Source organism: Cyprinodon tularosa, unplaced genomic scaffold, assembly GCF_016077235.1.
Source record: "Cyprinodon tularosa strain WSP-4 unplaced genomic scaffold, ASM1607723v1 ctg63, whole genome shotgun sequence".
Classification (NCBI taxonomy): Eukaryota; Metazoa; Chordata; class Actinopteri; order Cyprinodontiformes; family Cyprinodontidae; genus Cyprinodon; species Cyprinodon tularosa.
This window is the reverse complement of record NW_024039374.1, coordinates 3,150,578-3,169,739: the sequence shown is the minus strand read 5'-3', so window position 1 is coordinate 3,169,739 and position 19,162 is coordinate 3,150,578. Positions and strand designations below refer to the sequence as shown.

Below are 19,162 nucleotides of genomic sequence, written 5' to 3'. Positions count from 1 at the left end.
GCTCGACCATGGAAACCCATTCCATGAAGCTCTCTGCGCACTGTTCTTGAGCTAATCTGAAGGCCACATGAAGTTTGGAGGTCTGTAGTGATTGACTCTGCAGAAAGTTGGCGACCTCTTCGCACTATGCGCGTCAGCATCCGCTGACCCCGCTCCGTCAGTTTACGTGGCCTACCACTTCGTGGCTGAGTTGCTGTCGTTCCCAAACACTTCCATTTTCTTATAATACAGCTGACAGTTGACTGTGGAATATTTAGGAGCGAGGAAATTTCACGACTGGATTTGTTGCACAGGTGGCATCCTATCACAGTTCCACGCTGGAATTCACTGAGCTCCTGAGAGCGACCCATTCTTTCACAAATGTTTGTAAAAACAGTCTGCATGCCTAGGTGCTTGAATTTATACACCTGTGGCCATGGAAGTGATTGGAACACCTGATTCCAATAATTTGGATGGGTGAGCAAATACTTTTGGCAATATAGTGTAGATAGATAGATAGATAGATAGATAGATAGATAGATAGATAGATAGATAGATAGATAGATAGATAGATAGATAGATAGATAGATAGATAGATAGATAGATAGATAGATCACAAAGTTACACCCTTGGCCTCCGGTCTCCATTCTTATGGAGAGGAACTACAGTCACGGTCTGCCAGTCCAGAGGCACTGTCCTCGACCGCAATGCAATGTTGAAGAGATTTTTCAGTCATGATAACCAGAGAACAAAGGTACTCAGGGTGATCGCATCCATCCCGGAACCCTTGCCACTATGTAGGACCACTCTGGAGGGCCACCATGATGACTTTGGGCTGTGCTATAAATAAGTTTAGCCCTGAGAACCCAGTCTCTGTCTTTGTCACCAAAGGTATGTCAACTTGTTATAGGAGATCTTCAAAGTATTCCTCCACCATCAGAAAATGTCCTCAATCAAGCTCAGCAGCATCTAACTCCCACTAAATACTATGTTAACAAAGCACTGCTTCTACTTCCCCAGAGTTGCTAATGGTTTGCCAGAACACTTTATGGCCAGCTGGAATTCTTTCTCCATGGTCTCTTCAAATTCCTGCAGGCCTTCTGAAATCACCCAAGCAGGTGAACACTTGGCCTCCAGGTACCTGCTTGCATTACAGGAGTCCCACAAGCCGACCAGGCTTGGTAGGACTTCTTCCTGAGGTTGACAACATCCCTTACTCCCACACCACCATGTTGGAGGGTTGCTGCAATGGTCTCCTTCAGACATTCCTAGCAGACCCTTGCTACTCGCTTGGGCTGCTAATTGTACAGAAAGACATCATTTTGTTTGAACATGGTGTTAATTATAAACAAACTATGACTTGCACTGAAGTCCATGATGAAACACCACTCGGGTTCAGAGCTCGGGATCTATTCCTCCCAATTATGCCCCCTCAGGTTTAACTCTCATTTTTCACATGGGCTTTTAATGCAATCCCTGAAAGGGGATCTATACATCATACATGTCACTGCATTTCAGTGGTTTGAAGCATTTTTGTATAGGAGGCTAATGCATTTATTGGCTTCTGGCAAGATGGATTTTTGGGAGTCTGTGAATTCACAAATCTAGCAACAATTTATCTTGCTTGCAAGGTAAACAGAAATAGGTACCCGAGTAAAAAATAAAAGGTTAGTGAGTATATTTTGACATACTTGTAATCAGACTATATCATCAGCACACTTCAGGTAGGCTTTAAGGTCAGGATTTATCGGTTATTATCCTGAAGGGCTTGTGTCATGCACATTTCAGATGTGTCTCTGTTTCAACACACCGGCGCCAAATAATCAGATCATTAGCAGGACTCTTGAGAACTTGATTGGATGCTGAGGAGGTAACTCAGTAGTTTGATCCAGGTATGGATGCAGCTCGACCTTCAGAGGTTGCTCAAGATCATTACTCTGATATCTTTCTACCTGTGGCGTTAATGCTTTGTGAATCTCCTCAAAATAAACCTTATATTTTCCTTCCACACAGCTTTCCAGATTTCATGCTTGGTTGCATCTCTCTCTTTTAAAATTTAAACTTCTGTATAAAAAAATGCAAGGTTTGCAACATGCCCATTGACAGCCTTGGTCTTTGGGATCTGATGTCTATATCACAAACCAAACTGGTTATTTGGGAAACTTCATCTCTCAAAGTCTGAATTGAATTTTAGCTCCATATAACTTTTTTGTGTTTGGGATTAAAACATTATGAAGGCTTTATATCTGTTGCATATGCACTTTTTTGCATGTGCAAAGAGACTGTTTTTTTTTTCTCTTCTTCTTTTTTTTTTTTTGCTTACCCAACCCATGGATAATGTAAGTTACAATAGCATATCTAACTTTTAATAATACTTAATTTTGCTAGATGGCACATTAAGAATGCAACTGGGCGATTTTGGCTCTGAAAACAAAAGTTTTTTCTAATTTAGTCCTTACAGACTTGAAGAAAAAAAGAAACGATTTAAACACAGTCTACATTTTCAGTGTTTTTTACAGGACTTTACTTGATGGGCCCAATTAGTATAGCCGTCCCACTGGTGCACAGTGTTGGCCATAGATATCTATGGTGTTGCCAACCATAGAGCCACGTCAGGCCTGTAGCAAGTGCTCATCTTCCTTTTGCCTCGCCAAGGTTAGAGATAGGCCCGCCCGACTGGCAGGAAGCACTCTGAGAAAAAGGGTGAGGAAAAAAAAGAAAAGAATATTCAGAGCCGGCAGAAACTCTGACGCCAGGGATCAGTTTCAGATTTTCTCCTACACACAAGCTTCAAGTGTAGGCTGCGACTTCTTATGTCAGCGCATATACATTTTTCCGTTGCTTGATGGAAACGCGCAATCATAAAAAATGGTTGCATTTGGAGACCATCCGTGAACGCGATCTGACATCTGTGCGTCAGAAAGGACACATCTGTAAGGACCGCTGGCGTGTGAAGAGTCCTCGCTGTACACCTTTCTAGCAGCGCGGGAGTGAAGGTGACTTGAGCTCCGACGCAGTGAAGGCAATGCGGAGAGGAGCCACAGGCGCTCTCCCTGTACTCTTTCTGCGCCCTCAGGCTCGTCTGGGATTTTTTTTCTCCCTCTCCCACAATAAGCAGAGGTAGAGACACAGAGCAATAAGAATACGTCGGGTTTCTGCAGGAGAAGGTGAACTGGGTATATAGGAAGGGAATAAGGTGAATGATAAAGGGTGCAGGGTGGGAGAAGAGCAGCAGCAGAGTTTCTTTTTGTTTGTTTTGTTTTTATAATTACTAATATTTGTGGCTGGGATCGGACAAAATCCTTCTGTTTTGGGGTTGTTTTAATAGTGGATGTGTATGCATGAGTTCTGCATCGAATGGGCGCAAAAACCGCCCCAGATCCGCCGGGAACATCTTCCAGATCGGCAAGCCTCCATGCCGAGACCAGCAACGGAGGGAGAGCACCGAGAGTACCCGCAGAGCCCAGCGCGCCGTGGCCGACTGCAGAATGGTAGGTCTGCGGCACGTCGGTGCCTCTGACAAAAGGGTGCCAAGATTTCTTTGTTGTTAGACAATTGAGTGTCCTGTGCAAATAGAGATAAAGAATAAAGACTCGTTGTTCGCAGGTCTGCGTGAAAATAACCGTAAGCATTTATACTAAAGCCAAACAGACATGCACAAGAACTGTGTGATTTGCATTTAAAGTGGAAGGGAGAAGCTGATATGCTGAACACACTTGATTTGCATGAACATGAGTTAAGATGTTTGCAATCATGCCACAGCCGTCCTGCAATTTAACAGAAATGATAAGCCTTTACCCCAGGATACATCACCGATCGCCAAGCGGTCTGTGTTCATTTGTAGGCAGAATGGTATGCTCAACACGAGCAAAAATGCCTGAGCCCCATACGCTTAGTCTTTCACTTCTAAAAGACTTCTAAATTGCAACTAAAAATTTTTTACATGCATATTGCAGTGCCTGTTCCTGGGTCTACTTGATGATCATTTGCCACTTTTTCTATGTTGATCTCATGATTTTCTTCTGCAGTGGCAGGACAGGGGGAAATATACATAGTTTTTGTTAAGGAGGTCTGGGCCCCTTAGCAAAAGCCAGTTTTGGTGCCCTGCACCCACAATTACATTTTACTGATACAAATTACACAAAGCCCTATGGTACTTCACCTGATAAAGTCCATCCTGGGCTGGCTAACTAGAAGGTAATGTCAAAAACAAATTCCAGAGAGTTTAATGTATACTATTTATGTTAATGTGATGACATTTGAAATACACAATAAAAAGATCCTGATCCTGCTTGAAATTATTTAACAAAGAGTCTCTAAGTTTGTATTGAAAACACTTAAAATATTTAACAGCACCCCCCCAAGTTAGGACGGAGATTGCAATCATCAAAATATTTCGATCACAAGTGGGTTTAAGCCTTTCAACAAGTCACTTAAAACTGTAATCTTTCTTCGTCTGACTTTAATTCAGATCGTCCAAGAATTCAACACACTTGTAGCTTTGTACCGTGAGCTGGTCATCTCCATTGGTGAAATCACTGTTGACTGTCCTTCCTTGCGAGCCGAAATGCTGAGAACACGAACCAAGAGCTGTGAAATGGCAAGGGCAGCACACCAGAGTCTCTCCTTACTTTCAGGGTAAGTTGCTGTCCTTGGTGCTGAAAATGATCACAACAATCACTACTGCTTTACAGGGATATATAAAGGGTTGTTTACATTTTTCTTTAAACCAAATTTCTTTTTTTAAGTATTTTTTTTTATTTGCATAGGCATCACTAAGTTTGATCACAAAGTTTGTTTTGTTTTTCTAAGTCCCTGTAAAAGAGACAGCTCAAGGCAAAATGGAATAAGCAGCTGCTTTTTGGCCCCTCTGGTTATAAAGGTTCTCTCATACCACATGGATCAAAAAATATAAATTGTTGAACATTAATTTAATCATAGAAAATATTTAAAATTCAAAAAACTGAATTGAGGTGTAAAGTTTGTGTACAAACATATGTGATAGAACTGCTCTTGTTTAAAACAAAAAGCAGCAATTTTTCCTACTACTGCCAAAGTTGTATTATCCTTACAGTTATGATACTGATATGTTTACCATTTATAAAGCTCTGTCTTGATATTAAATCTTAAACTTAGAAAAAAATAGAATAGATATTGCTAAATTAAGTTGTAAGTTAAAAATCTTATTGCACAGAGTAGTTTGACACTTGAGCCATTCTGCCCTTTAGAGAATAACACCAGGAGCATTCAAGCAGCTCTTCACTGGTTAAATTTTCCAGGTATTGGCTCAGGTACAGCAAGCAGCTGTAAGCTGATCAAAAATGTTGTAGTAGCTTGCTAGCTTAAGAGGGCCCACCTTTATTTTTCACACAGTGAATGTCACAGTTTTGTAGCAATTAATATTTCAAAAAAAGTTAAGATTATCATTCTTATAAGAAAGAAAAAAAAAGTCATAGCCTTCTATCAGCAATTTGATGACCAGAGCATAGCACCAGTTAAGGAAAAGTTAGCACAGTGTTGTTCAATTTTTCAGTCAGCCAGAGTAAACTTTTGCTCACCCCAGCACTTTCCCTGGTATGTCTTTAAAATTACTGTACAAGACATGAAGAATAAAAGGAAAATAAATATGAGTAGTATTGAAGAAATATGGACTATATTTAGTTACCTGATAGGCTTTATGTGTTAGTTCCTGTTGTAGTTATTGCAATAAATGACACAAGTGATTGAACTTCTGCTAAGTATCTCTCATCCCTATTTGATCTGCTTTTATTGAAAGTAATTGTTTTATTTACTCACTATTTGTCAGCCAAAGCCGCTGCTTGTCTTCAATCTTGAGTCAAATTTCACAAACATCGTTACAATAAGTAACATTCCATATGTGTCTGTAAGCATTAATAATCAGGTTGATCTCTCCTTCCCAGTCTGCTGCATGAAAATGCTGCAATCTGGACATGGAGGTGATAAACGTACTGAGTTTGAGGAAAAACAGAACATGAGATCAGCTTTTAAAAATCATGACATCTCTAATTCACAACCAAAAGAGCTTTTCCAGGAAATTATTTCCACACTATGCTGTAACTGATCACTTCCATTTAGTGGTAGCTAATGCACAAAGTGGAGTGGCAGTGGGATGTTTCCCTGGACTAATATCTGAGATTATATTATCAATGGTGTTCATCTAATGATTTTTTTTTTTTTTTTTTTACAATACTTTTAATACATTACGTGTGGCTCTTGATGCATTTAGTTGGTTCTGTGTTCTGAAACTTGTTTTGCTTATTTCTCTAACACTTAAGTGGCCATTATGAAACAATTTTCTTTTCAAACAACAACATGATAAGTAAAACTTTAGTTTCCAAGTGATCAGATTTTACACATCTGTATCTGCTGTATTTAAGGCTAATGTATTTGTTGGCTTCCAGCAGGATTTATTTTCAGGAGTTTGTGAATTCACACGTTTTGATAATTCATCTTGCTTACAAAGCAAACAGAGATAGGTATCTAAGTAAAAAGACAATATATTACTTTTGACATACTTGTAATCAGACTATATCATCAGCACACTTGCAATGCATGCTGAGTAGGTAAAGCTACCGAATTTGATTCAGGTGTGGATGCATAGACCCCTATTAAATGTGCAGGACACCGGACCTTCAGAGGCTGCTTAAGATCATTACTCTGATATCTTTCTCCACCTGCAGTTAATACTTTGTAAATATCCTCAGAATAAACTGCATTTTCCTTCAAGGTAGTTTTCCAGATTTCTTGCTTGGTTGTAGCTCTTCAAAATTCTGTTCTTTTGTGGCTTACACATCTGTATAAACAAATGCAAAAAACTAAAATGCTTATCTTTGGCCTTCGGTTTTACTGTTCGATCTGATGTCTTTGGGTACCATTAGTAACAATTCAAAACTTTTTTTTCTTAAGATGATTCTGACAATGTCTTTGGTTTGGGATTTGCATAAGGAACATGCAAGTTGCAGCCTAGTCCTGGATATACCTGTGTGTGGTAACCCTTCAAAGCACTGAGTAGTCCACACCAAGCAATTCTGTGTAAGAACGCAGTCAGAACATTGCAACCTCAAAGTAGCAGGACGTGTTGCGATGTTACCTACTAGTAGTAATGAAAACATGTACTTTTTTTTTCTTCATTTCTGTTATTAAACACAAAAAGAATATATACAGAAACATGAATACTTCATAGAATCACAGTGTGTGACAAGTTTAAAGAGAAACAAATGCTAAGATTTAATTATCCTGGCCTCTTTTATTACATATTGGTAAGTTTAGAAATTGGATGGCTATATTATAAAAGAAACTGGTTTTGTTTGGTAAACTCCATCTTTCCAAGTCTGAATTTTAGCTCTATATAACTCTTTTGTTGCATTTCAGAGTAACCTGGGAAATAAAATCCTTAAGCAAAGAGAATGCACAGGAGGTGTAGTTGTTTTACAACATTTTGAAGGCTTTGATTATTCCTGTTGCATATGCACTGACTGCTTGTTTTCCTTATACATAAATCTCGATTTATACGCAGCACCCTGTTGTGTTTAGCTTTTCCCCCCTACCCATGGATAATGTAAATAACTATAACTTTTAATAATCATTTATTTTGTTCAGTTTCACATGAGGAAAGCAACTTGGGGATTTTGGCGCAATTGAAAAGTTTATTTATTGTCTAGTTCAGTCCTCATAGACTTGGAATAAAAAGCAATTGGACAATAATTTACAGGATTTGACTAGTTGGGCCCTATTAGTATTCCCGGCTTACTGGTGCACAGTGCTGCCAACCACGTGTTACACAGCCACGCTGGAGTTTCCATTGTTATGTTTCACAACACACTTTTATTATATGGCCTTATTGTATATGACCTGACTCTTAAAACAAAATCACACGGGGGGTGTTCAGGGTCCTCTGTAGTTGATGCTAGCTAAATTTGCCCACCAAACTTACCTAAATAACAATTAGACGGATTAGAGTTAATAGTGGCAGAGAGGAGAGAGATTTCGAGGATGTCTACTGTCGAAGCTCTTTACATTCAGCTCCATATTAAGCTTATTGTTCTAATATGCCTTGTATCCCAAATCCCTTAATGATCTTTCATTATAATCAGTATCTTTCCGCAGTATTTTTATTTGGACATGTAAACTCAACTTGTTTGAATCTTATATTGACACATTTCATGAATTCCAACCCTTCTAAAATATATTTTACTTAACTGTTTGGTACTCTTACTTTACAAGTGTTGAAGCTGTTTTTAAATCTCTTTTTGTTTTAGGAATGTTAATGGTACAATCATCTTATGGTGAAACATTTATATGTTTTTAGTTTGCATTCCAGCATGGCTTTTACCCTGTATGGAGTCAGAATAGTGCCAAAAATGCGCACACATAATAAATAGTGATATGTTCACTTTTATTTAAAACACACCTGAACATGTGTAGCTAATGTTGATAGCTGCATCTAGAAAGAAAGCAGTACCCAAACAGCAGTCAGTCACAGGAAGTTTACTTTCTTAAATTGGTTCCACCCTCAAAGTGACAAAAAAAGTTGACCTGAGCACACAGAAACAGGTTCATTGGCAAGTAGGCAGAATCAACAGGCGCATAAAAAAATAAGCTTCAAACGCAGAGAGGGAGCATGCACTCACGCTTGTGTAGTGATGAGTTCATGAGGCATCATGAAGCGCTTCGACACATTAGTAAACTGTATTGACACTATGTCGATACTGTGTCACTGGATACTGACACCTGCTGGACATAAAACTGACACTGATTTGATTCAATCCAATTCAAAAATACTTTACTAATCCCAAAGGGAAGTTAAATTATATAAATTGATGATCTATAATATGATTTAAGCCATTGTTTGCTGTAATGCCTTATTTCATTTCTTCCTTCAAATTGAAAATGCTTCTGATATATTTTTAGATTCAATCCATAATTAACATATAACAGAAAAATATAAGTGAATATGTGAATAAGGATGTTTGTGGACTCGGATGTATTTATGGACAATAACTACAGCAAGAAAAGTAAACTAAGAGTCAATAAGTTGAGTGATAACAGAAACAGAATGAGACAACGAGAAAATTAAAACAAATATGAGATTAAAACAGTCCCACTCGGCTGAAACCTTTCTTTTGCCTTGAGGCTACTACATATTTCTTGATTCATTTGATAATAAACTGCAAAAGATCCGAGATTTTATTTGGCAGATGCGTTGCCTTGACAGATGCGCTTATAAACACAGTTTAGTGTGTCAGTCTGTTTGAAACAGCTCCTGTATCAATCACGTGACTTTCTTGAAATGATATGCGAACCGACACACGGCCTTTCTGTTATAGCTTGACACAAGCGGTGGCGCATCTGTGTTACTGGACCCATCACTATGCTTGTGACATATTGAGGGCCTCTTGTATTAAATCTGCACACATAAAATGTTTATAATTGTATTTTCTAAAAAGATATGACTTTGCATCTTTTAAGAATAAACATCATGCTGTTAATAGCATTTCTTGTTGTTGTAAACAACTCTTTATACAAGTATTGTGTCTATTTTTGTCTCAGAGAAACAAAGTTCACCAAAATCGTTCCACTCTCTGCAGCAGACGTCCCCAATTTCCGGAGAAAGCCAGGGACAGGTGGTCCAAAACAGGGACCGTCCCAGGAATTAGGGGGACAACTGGTCACCCTAGTCAAAGGGAGAATAGTAAACAACCAACTCAAAGATTATAAATAAATATTTCTCAAATAAAAAAAATTTAAAAATAAAATTTAGTGAGCACTATAGCCACCCTTCAGCAATGTCCCTGATTTTTCTGTTTTATGAATGAGGGGTATAATTGTACGTTTTGCAGTAGCAAAAGCCTGTGAGTATGCTGCATGCAGAAACAGCTGTTACAGTAGCTTGTTGCGCTGTTGTTAAAATAAAGATGAAGAACAGAGCTGCCATTAAAACACAAGGAAGAAGAAGAACGCACCAAATGTTTTGGTTCATGTCCAGGTTAAAAATTATCAATAAAAAGAACTAAGACAAGACCATGGCTTGCTGCTGGTATGAGTAAAAGAGACTCTGCTAATCTTCCATTTATAAGTCCTTGTTGGCCAGACCAGGACGACACAATGGTACACTGCACCTTTTGTAAATCCTGATTTTTTTGTTGGGAGTGGTGGGAGATTTGCTGTGATAGAGCATCTAAAAACAAAACAAAAAAAGACAAACCCTCTTTAACAGCCAGTGCAGGCGTCCCAACATTTTTCAAAGAGGTTGAGCCTTCTCAACAAGAATATGACTTAGCCATACAAGAGGAAATCTTAGCAGATCACACTCTAAAACACAACCATAGTTACTGCTCCATGGACTGCACGGCACAACTGACCAGGAAATTGTATGATCCAAAGTTTTCATGTGCTAAAACCAAAGGTGGTGCCATAGTGAGGAATATTTTTTCACCATGGGCAGCCACTCTGCTAACACAGGATCTAGAACAGGTTGAATTTGTATATCTGTCGATAGATTCATCAAATCATGAACATGTGAAGGTGCTGCCAATAAAAGATCAGATATTGCAAAAAATATCATGGCAGCACATATAATGGAACAAAACCGCTTGATTTTGTTGCATTCAGAGGAGAAATAGCAAAAGAACTTGCAGCTCAGATCCTTGTGGTGATAGATAAATTCACCCTTGAGATGAAAATTGTGGCAATCTCCACTACCAAAAAAACTACTTTGGAGGACTGAATAGGGTCAACGTTCACACAAAGTGAAAGATTTTCAGCAACGGGAGGTTATTGGCTTCAGTTGCTCTGTCCATATCAGTCATAATGCCACAAGAACAGCTGTGGATATTACTCCCATTGATCTGGAGTACCTTCTTACAACAATCTTTGAATATTTTCATATTTTTACTGTTCAAGTAGAAAGATTAAAAAGTGTTTCTGAGTTTGTTGGCCAAGGGTATCAAAACAGCCTAGGACACAGCAATGTCCATGCTCCCTGTTCCGGAAAGAGCCCTGTTGTCCTGCAAGGGATGTTTAAAGATCCACTGACTAAAAAGTGGTTGGCCTTTGGATGTGGAAATCTGCCCGTATTCAATGAGCCATCAAAATGCTTAAAAGGTCAGGACCGCTGTACAACAAGACAGAACATTCTGAAATCATTGCAGTCGAATTGGCAGAGTTGTTGTCTCGAAAATATTTTTAAGGCCACCGTCGTTTGCAATCACCAGCAGTGATTCTTCTTGCACAGACATCCTGGATTCACTTGGTTTGTTGATAAATGGGTTTCATATCCAATCCTTGGACACCCATCTGGTCATGGCAGTAGCTCTATCTGTGCATATGCCAACATAAAATTACCATTATACTTTTCCTGATTTATAACCATCCATTGACTTGGACCGTTCTGAGGCAGTGGTGATGGTTGGCAACGTGCACATGACATTTCCTCATGTACCATCTCGTGATAAAGATATTGCACATAAGCAAGTAGTAGAGCCCTGTTTTTAGCATCTGTTGATTCGTCAACCAGGAGTGCATACCAAGTTGATGTGTAAATCTTCTCCAACAATTGTTTCTCAATGTCTTAATGATAATAATAATAATAGGTCATTGAAATCAGGGGTAAAACTAGTTATTTATTATCAGTTGAATGATTATAACTGTAATTTTCTTACTGACCAGGGTTTTAGCCCCTTTCCTAAAAGAGTTAGACTCCTCAATCCAGCTGTTAAAAATCCAGTTGTTTTTCACCAATTTAGTAATTTAGGTTAAAGCTCTTAGCAACGTTATGCTACTAAAAAAAGAGTGAAGCCAGCCTGATTGATAAATCATTCACTGTGTAAAATGAACCCACCTTTAGGAACATTTAACCATCAGCTGTTGAATCAGAAAGCTTATTTCAAATAAAAACACCAACACAGCTATATATTCTACCTGTAGTTCCCCCAAACAGAGCACTTATTAAGCATCAGATGGAAATGAGGGGGACGGATGCAGTTACTGTTTTTGGTTCAGTGGAGGGAAGGCCTTCAGCTTGGTCTGATTTCTGCAGGCCTGTCTTCGGTCCAGTCCCTTCGTCCAACACCAACTCAAAAAGATTTGGAACAATCCGATGCAACAATAAGAGGAGATTTGCGAGGGGGTTACTTTTATAACGCACATAGCGCAGGACATCTCCCTTTTAGCTACAGTGGTTAGCACATAGCCACGGCTTGTAGCAGCGCGTCCATGGCGCTGCTCCATCCCTCCGTCTCACAGTGGTCAAGGTCCGAGGGCTTCTAACGGCTTTTTTGCAAACAACGATCGGCCCCCGTTGTTCGGCGGTTAGTAGAGCTGGATTAGCTCTGTTCTGTCTCTGCTGCAGAGGTGGTTTGAATCTCTGGAAGAGTAAAAACACTGCGTTCAGCTCCTTCTGAGTTGCAGGAAAAATAAAATAACTGCATTCAGCTCCTTCTGAATCACAGGAAAAAGGCAGTCTGACTTAGTCCAGCGAGCGCAGACTTCACTGGAGGGGTATTGGTTGCTACGTAGAGTAGCCTTCAGCTGGAGCACTTTGCCTAGCCTTTAGTAGCACAAAGCCATTGAAAAAATAGGACGCTAATATGGGGAGCTAGTGTTTTTAAAACTTACACCGGAGGGGTGTGTCTTCAGAGCTGCATAGTTCCGGTCACATCAGCGAGAATGTATCGCTACAATGGAGAGCAATATTAATTCTTCTCCAACAGTCAATTGCTTTTTAGATTTAGCAATGTGGTTAGCCACCAAGTATGATGTCCTCAGTGCATTCCCATTTATTGCTGTGGGGACTGCCAGTAATTTTTTCTGTCCTTCGTGTTCCAGTTTGTTTTCTTTCAAAAATCTCCAGGAGCTTGTCTTTTATTCCTGGATGCATGGTCTCCAAGTGGCGCAGGAGTTTTGAAGGGTTCATCACCGCATATTACGCAGAGTATTCATATCCATTCATATCCGCATCCATATTTCAAGTATAGGTCCTGGTATTGTCTGTTAAAAGCTTTCATTTACTTTTAAGTTATAGGCTTTGCTCTGTCTCTTCATTAGGCTTTTACCCCTTCAAGAATAAACGTTCCAAAGATATCTGCTTTTTAATCATTTTGCCAACTTGTGGGTTACATTTTTGGCACTCAAGTGACCAAGATGTAACCGTGAGAATCTGGTTAATTTAAAAAATAAAAGCTTTTACAAAATTAAATCTTATTATGACTCAGAGAATAAATACAATGGAAATAATTAATTATTACTTGGGCAGACAACAGCTCAACAGTGCCAGTTGCTCCACGGACCGGTAGCGATCGGCGGCCCAGGGTTGCGGACAACTGTTTTAAACAACTTCCACTGTCTCTTGTTAAAGAAGACGCCCCTGGGTCATTTGATCCAGAATGCAACAGCCTCACTTAAAAAAAAAAACGCTGTAATATCACCGTCGGAGAAGATGATTTCTTTGACAACGTCTCTGCCTATTACAAGTTCCTTAAAGGGGGATCGTTTAGTGAATGGAGAAAATCTGAGACACCACTGAGTCTGAGATGGAGCAAAGTCTTTAACCACTTTAAAGAAAACGACATCCCATACACTAACCTGGCTAGATAGTGTCTGCTGCCATGTGCCTACTGGAAGTAATGCACCAGTAGAGAGGATGTTCTCCTATATTTAGGATATACTTAAAAAAAGCATATGAGTGACACTTCTTAAATGTATTTTCTGTTCTTTTATCTACTATGTGAAATGAGCAACACAAGTTTCTGCAATGCAGCCTTTATTTATGACAGTGCTCAACATCCTCCTTTGCCTTCTGTCTTCATGTTACTTAATGCTAAACAATTTTGTTAATAAACACATTGATCTAGGGCCTTTAAGCCTTGATATTTTTTTTTACTTTTGGCCAATAATGTTTGTTTTGCTTTTTTTGCTTTTACTATTTGCCATTTCAGGCCAGAGGACGGAGAAATCCACCCTGAGATATGCAGGCTCTTCATACAGTTACAGTGCTGTCTGGAAATGTACATCACAGAGATGTTGAAATCGGTCTGCCTATTGGGATCCCTGCAGCTTCACAGAAAAGGTTATTACAAACATAGATTGTATGACAGTTCATGTGTTAAATTATTTATATTATTCTGCAGAAAGCAATAACAGATATGTTATTTTTATCATGACAACTGCACGATTTTGCAGTGTTTGTTGTGGCTTTGAATTCTGTTACACTAACAACCATTATTTGTACTTTTAAGTTACAGTAATCCAGTGAGCTACTGCTAACTTTTGATCAACTGGGGCTATTAGATGCACAGTATCAAACTTTTTGTCCCTGTTTTTTAGGTAAAGATTCATGTACTCCCGGAGTCGATTGTAAAACTGAAGACTCTGAGATCCCAATCCTGGAGGACACCTCTTCCTCACCCACTGATTGTCCTCAGCTCTGTTGGCTAGTGGCTAGTGACATAGAAAGCATTGAAAAGTAGGTAGCCCACATACATCTTCCACAACTTTAGTTTTTTTGCAACTTTTGCTTATTTGAAAAATACAAAGCTGCATTAGTTGTAATGTATCATGTAGATGTATTGTTTTTATTAGTATACTCTATAATCAGTATTTTTAATTGTAGTCATATGAATAATTTAGCACATCCTTAGGTAAAATGTATATTTAATATGTTTAATCCACTTTAAAAACTTGAAACACTTCGGGATTAAATTGTATTCAATTAAGTTTATTAATATAACAAAGAGTGACATATAACACAGAGTGACAACATATGACTGAACTTACAGCGTAGTCATACAGATACAGTAGATTCAGTTTTTTATGTAAAAAAATCCAGCTGATTTTATTGAGCCATTGACTTTGCTGGATTTACTCCTACTGGATGAGCATGTAGCTACATTGGAAGTTTTCTTGCACAGTGTTGTTGAATTGGCAGCAATCCCTCACGTTGAACATGTATTCAGCAGCAGTGGAGAGAAAACATTCTCTTAACAGCAAGAAACTTACAGCAGATTCAGGCTCAGTGTGAACTGCCTTCTGTCATGACCAACTGGTGTCTGAGGACAGGAACATAGAAGCACTGATTCAATATACCTTCTGTAGTAGAAAAGGTAATGGTGCTGTGAGATGCTCAAAAGCATGAAAATGCACGGTCAAAGTAAGGCACAGTAATAGCTAAAACAATAGCTATGGCTTGGAAAAAAGCAGCACTAAACAATAAATGATAAATCTTGAGGACAGGGTTTGGAGAACCCTGGTCTAACTGATCCCTTCTGATTCGACATAATGATAACAAATGTTACGCTGCACTCAATTTGAACAAAAAGAAACATTGTTAACAAATTTAACATAGAACTGCTTACGATTCATGTAATCTCAAAGCAAGGCTCCTGAACGCATGCATTTGACTATACAAATATATAAAACAAATGGTCAAGATCAGCAAAAAACATCTGCCAGTGATTATATTGGTCTATCTCTAGTGTGTACTTCAGAGATTTTGTAATGTGGGATATGACAAGTTGTGATACAAAATAACACCAAGGTTTCTTTTATTCGAGGACAGGTCAATAACATCTGAAAGAAGTGACTGAATGAGTGCATGTCAGTCCAAAGACAGTAACTTCTTATAGTCTGAATCCAAAAACAGAAATTTTCAACTTATCATCTTAATCATCAAACCAAGTATACATACATTGCATTAATCGTGATTAATTGATTATTGAAGTAATCGTTAACTAATTTAGTAATTGATTACTGGAGTAAAGAAACTTTAAAATATGGCTTTATATGACAGAGAAACCCACTTAGAGTAGTAATTATATCCAAATTGTAAAAAATATATAAAGATTTTGCATTTAAGATAAAAAAAAAAATAGTCTATCAATATGACTCCTCAAGTGGAAAAGTTATAGTTTCACCTGGTTTAATTTCAAGAATCTTCTTAAGGAACCTTGGCTATCCAAATATTATTTATATATATATATATATATATATATATATATATATATATATACTTCTGTCTAACATTCATATATATATATATATATATATATATATATATATATATGCCCCATGCCCCATGCAAGACCTGGATAAAGTATATTTTCAACACAATAACTTATGGCTAGCCAGTTGACTGAGACTAGTCAAAACGTTTAGTTATCTGTTGCATATCTATAACACCTTTGTTTATAGATATTTATATTTATAGATATATTTTTCGGTGTAGTCCTGTTTCATTGACTGTGACTGGCTGGATGTGCTCTCTTCATCCTCTAACATGGGAGTTGGCTCAGAGCTTGTCTGCCTAGCTGTGTGTTTCCTGGTCTGCCTTTTACAGTTGCCTTTTGCATCTCTGCTTCTGACTCCTTGAACCCCAGTCGGCCTCGGCAGATGGACGCTCCCACTGAGCATTGTTCTGCTGGACATATTTTCCTGTCAAAAGGAAGGTTTTCCTCCCTACTGTCACTACAAGCATGATTAGTGTGAGGGATTGCCTTCGAGTTAATGAGTCAATGCAATAAACTTGTTTTCCTTAGATAGAAAACTTTGAATCAATTTGACTCTATGATCTCGTGAACTGTGAAGTGCCTTTAAAGGACGTGTTGTGAATTGGCACTATATAAATAAACTGAATTGAATTTCTTATGTTTACAGGGATATGAGAGATATGAAGAACCTTCTAAGTAAACTCAGGGAGACAATGCCTTTACCACTTAAGAACCAAGGTAAGGAAATATTACAGCTAATTTAAGTCACATGGACACCAAGCTCATACAATAGAACATAAAATCTAAAGGTAAAATCTAAACATTGAATCCATCCAACCTTGGATAGTTCCAATAACCAGGGTAAAGTTTTTAAAAACAATGCAGCTTTGCTGATCGTTTACTTAAGGTGTGAGTAGTATAATGCTTGGAATACAATTACTCACCTTAAAAAAATAATTATTGTCAATAATTGTATTTAATTCATTAGAACTATAAGTAACTATTAAACTTTGAGGTATTAGGTATTAAACTTTGAGTAACTATTAAACTTTGAGGTATTAGACATGTGAGGTATTAGTGATAAACCCTGAATTGCAAATGATCCACAAATTATCAGATTTCCACTATAAGCTACTTTGATGAAATGAGGATGGCACTGAAATATTTGGCGACTGAATACTTTTTTATGTCAACACTTTTGCATGATAAGAATTTTGCAGACATACAACTTACAAGTGGTATTACTGTGTTCTTTTGCCCAGATGACAGTAGCTTGCTGAACCTGACTCCCTACCCTCTTGTCCGACAGAGGAAAAGGCGCTTCTTTGGGCTCTGTTGTCTGGTAACCAGCTAATGTCCCCACCTTCTTACGTAGGAGTGGACAACAAAGACACCATCACCCACTGTCTCTCACCGCTCGTGTCTGCCACCAATCTACTACTGCCATTTTCAAAATGTAAAATCCTTTTTTTTTTTTTTCCAAGGCTGCCCATTTAAAAATTTTATTTTGTAACACAATTGATAATATTAACTGCAATTTAATGATATAAAAAAATCATAATTTATTCAAAGAAATTTTGCAAAGGCTTTTTCCATTTTATAAGACGTAAAATAAATCTGCTACTTTATCAGTTTTAAAAGAAGAATGACAGATCATCTGAAGCAATGTCACAGTTTGATTATTTCCGCAGTCTGGAACGAATTTAGCTTTTCAAAAAGGGAATTTAAATGTCAGTGTTGTCAGAATTATCGTGATAATGTATGAATAAATGATTTTGAAAGTTTGAAGGCCACGCTTCAGTAGACGAAGGGATGCCTTTGTCAAATATTAGATGAGAAGTTTGTGCAGAAATGTTGGTTGTCTATTAGTCTCTGTTTTTGTTCCTTGCCGTTTTTATTCTTCTCAATGTACTTAATTTAGTCTTCCATTTACCAAGAACTTGTATCTGACTTAAACTTTCCAGCTTCAAATGAAATATATGATACATTACTCAAACAAAAAATTCTTTGCACACAATATCTATCTTTAAAGATGTTAGACCTGTACATAGACATACTCTTTACGCAAGGCTCTAATTAGTTTGAAAGCTGAAGCTGGTTAGCCAAGGGTGCTGGTTTTGAGGTGATAAAAGATGGGAGCATCCTGTTCTGACAAAGGCTGCACTTATTTGAATGACAAGAAGATACGGTTCTAGAAGCTGTAATAGGTCATTTTACATTGTTAATAAAACTTTCTTATTTAAACCATTTATGTAGTGTGGGAGACTTCTGTCTAACATTCAATACATTAAGTTGTCCATTAGGTGGAGACAGAGATGCACAACTAACAGAGACATTTAATATTGAATTATTGCAAACAGTCATGATCCTTAAGGCTAATAGTGTAATTGTGTTGGCACAGTAATATAGAAATTACACTGCTTAAAATTAGTAGCATTTGTCAGTGATCTGGAAGTTTAGGGGCACCTTATTAAACAATACAGAGAGGCCAAAGGCCACTTATACAACTAGCTGGCCCTCCTTATCACTGCAACAGTGCTACAGACTTATTACCACCATGCCATAATATTGTCTTGATGTAGTCATTTGTGCAGAAGGATTCTGGACTAACTAGCTAACTACAATAGCTGTCTACATACCGAATGTGGACATATCAATTGGACAACTGACATTTCTGAATCAAAAATTTATTTTCTGATTAGTTTTCTATTTCCATCAATCCATCTATTTTCCATCCCACTTATCTCTGCTGGGGTCGCGAGGGGTAGTGGTGCCTATCTCCAGCTGTCAATGGCCGAGAGGCAGAGTTCACCCTGCACAGGTTGTCAGTATATCACACAACACAGACAAACAGGACAAACAATCATTCACAAACACCTAAGGAGAATTTAGAGAAGCCTATTAACCAAACAGTCATGTTTTTGGACTGTGGAAGGAAGCCAGTGTACCTGGAGAGAAACCACGCATGTTCAGGGAGAACATGCAAACTTGCATCAGAAAGACCCCGGGCCAGGAATCGAACCCGGAACATTCTTGCTGCAATGCAGCAGTCCTACCCACTGCTCCACTATGCAGCTACTAGTTTTTCTATTATGTAAGAAAATTGATTTGAAAGTCTGCACAGTGGCCCAAGGTTAGCAGTTAGAAGGCAGGGGTTCATCCTGGAACCAGTGAGTTGTCTG

General features: G+C 38.2%; 1 protein-coding gene across 2 annotated transcripts; it reads left to right on the top strand.

Moving 5' to 3' along the window:
- The first annotated feature begins 2,593 nt into the window (after window positions 1–2,593).
- Window positions 2,594–18,228, top strand: rgs7bpa (regulator of G protein signaling 7 binding protein a). Of its 2 annotated transcripts, none has more exons than XM_038308130.1 (6): window positions 2,594–3,470; window positions 4,451–4,617; window positions 13,935–14,065; window positions 14,323–14,461; window positions 16,648–16,718; window positions 17,290–18,228. In XM_038308130.1, the coding sequence occupies exons 1-6, from the start codon at window positions 3,321–3,323 to the stop codon at window positions 17,475–17,477; spliced, it is 846 nt and encodes a 281-aa protein (XP_038164058.1). In that variant the 5' UTR covers window positions 2,594–3,320; the 3' UTR covers window positions 17,478–18,228. The 2 variants fall into 2 exon arrangements, with proteins under 2 accessions (XP_038164058.1, XP_038164059.1); XM_038308131.1 differs by having other exon boundaries at window positions 2,600–3,470; window positions 17,243–17,475.
- The last annotated feature ends 934 nt before the right edge of the window (window positions 18,229–19,162 follow it).

Coding starts and splice junctions, on each gene's coding strand:
- rgs7bpa (XM_038308130.1), top strand. CDS start 3,321: ATGAGTTCTGCATCGAATGGGCGCAAAAACCGCCCCAGATCCGCCGGG. Junction 4,618..13,934: donor AGTCTCTCCTTACTTTCAGG/GTAAGTTGCTGT, acceptor TTGCCATTTCAG/GCCAGAGGACGGAGAAATCC. Junction 14,066..14,322: donor CCTGCAGCTTCACAGAAAAG/GTTATTACAAAC, acceptor CCTGTTTTTTAG/GTAAAGATTCATGTACTCCC.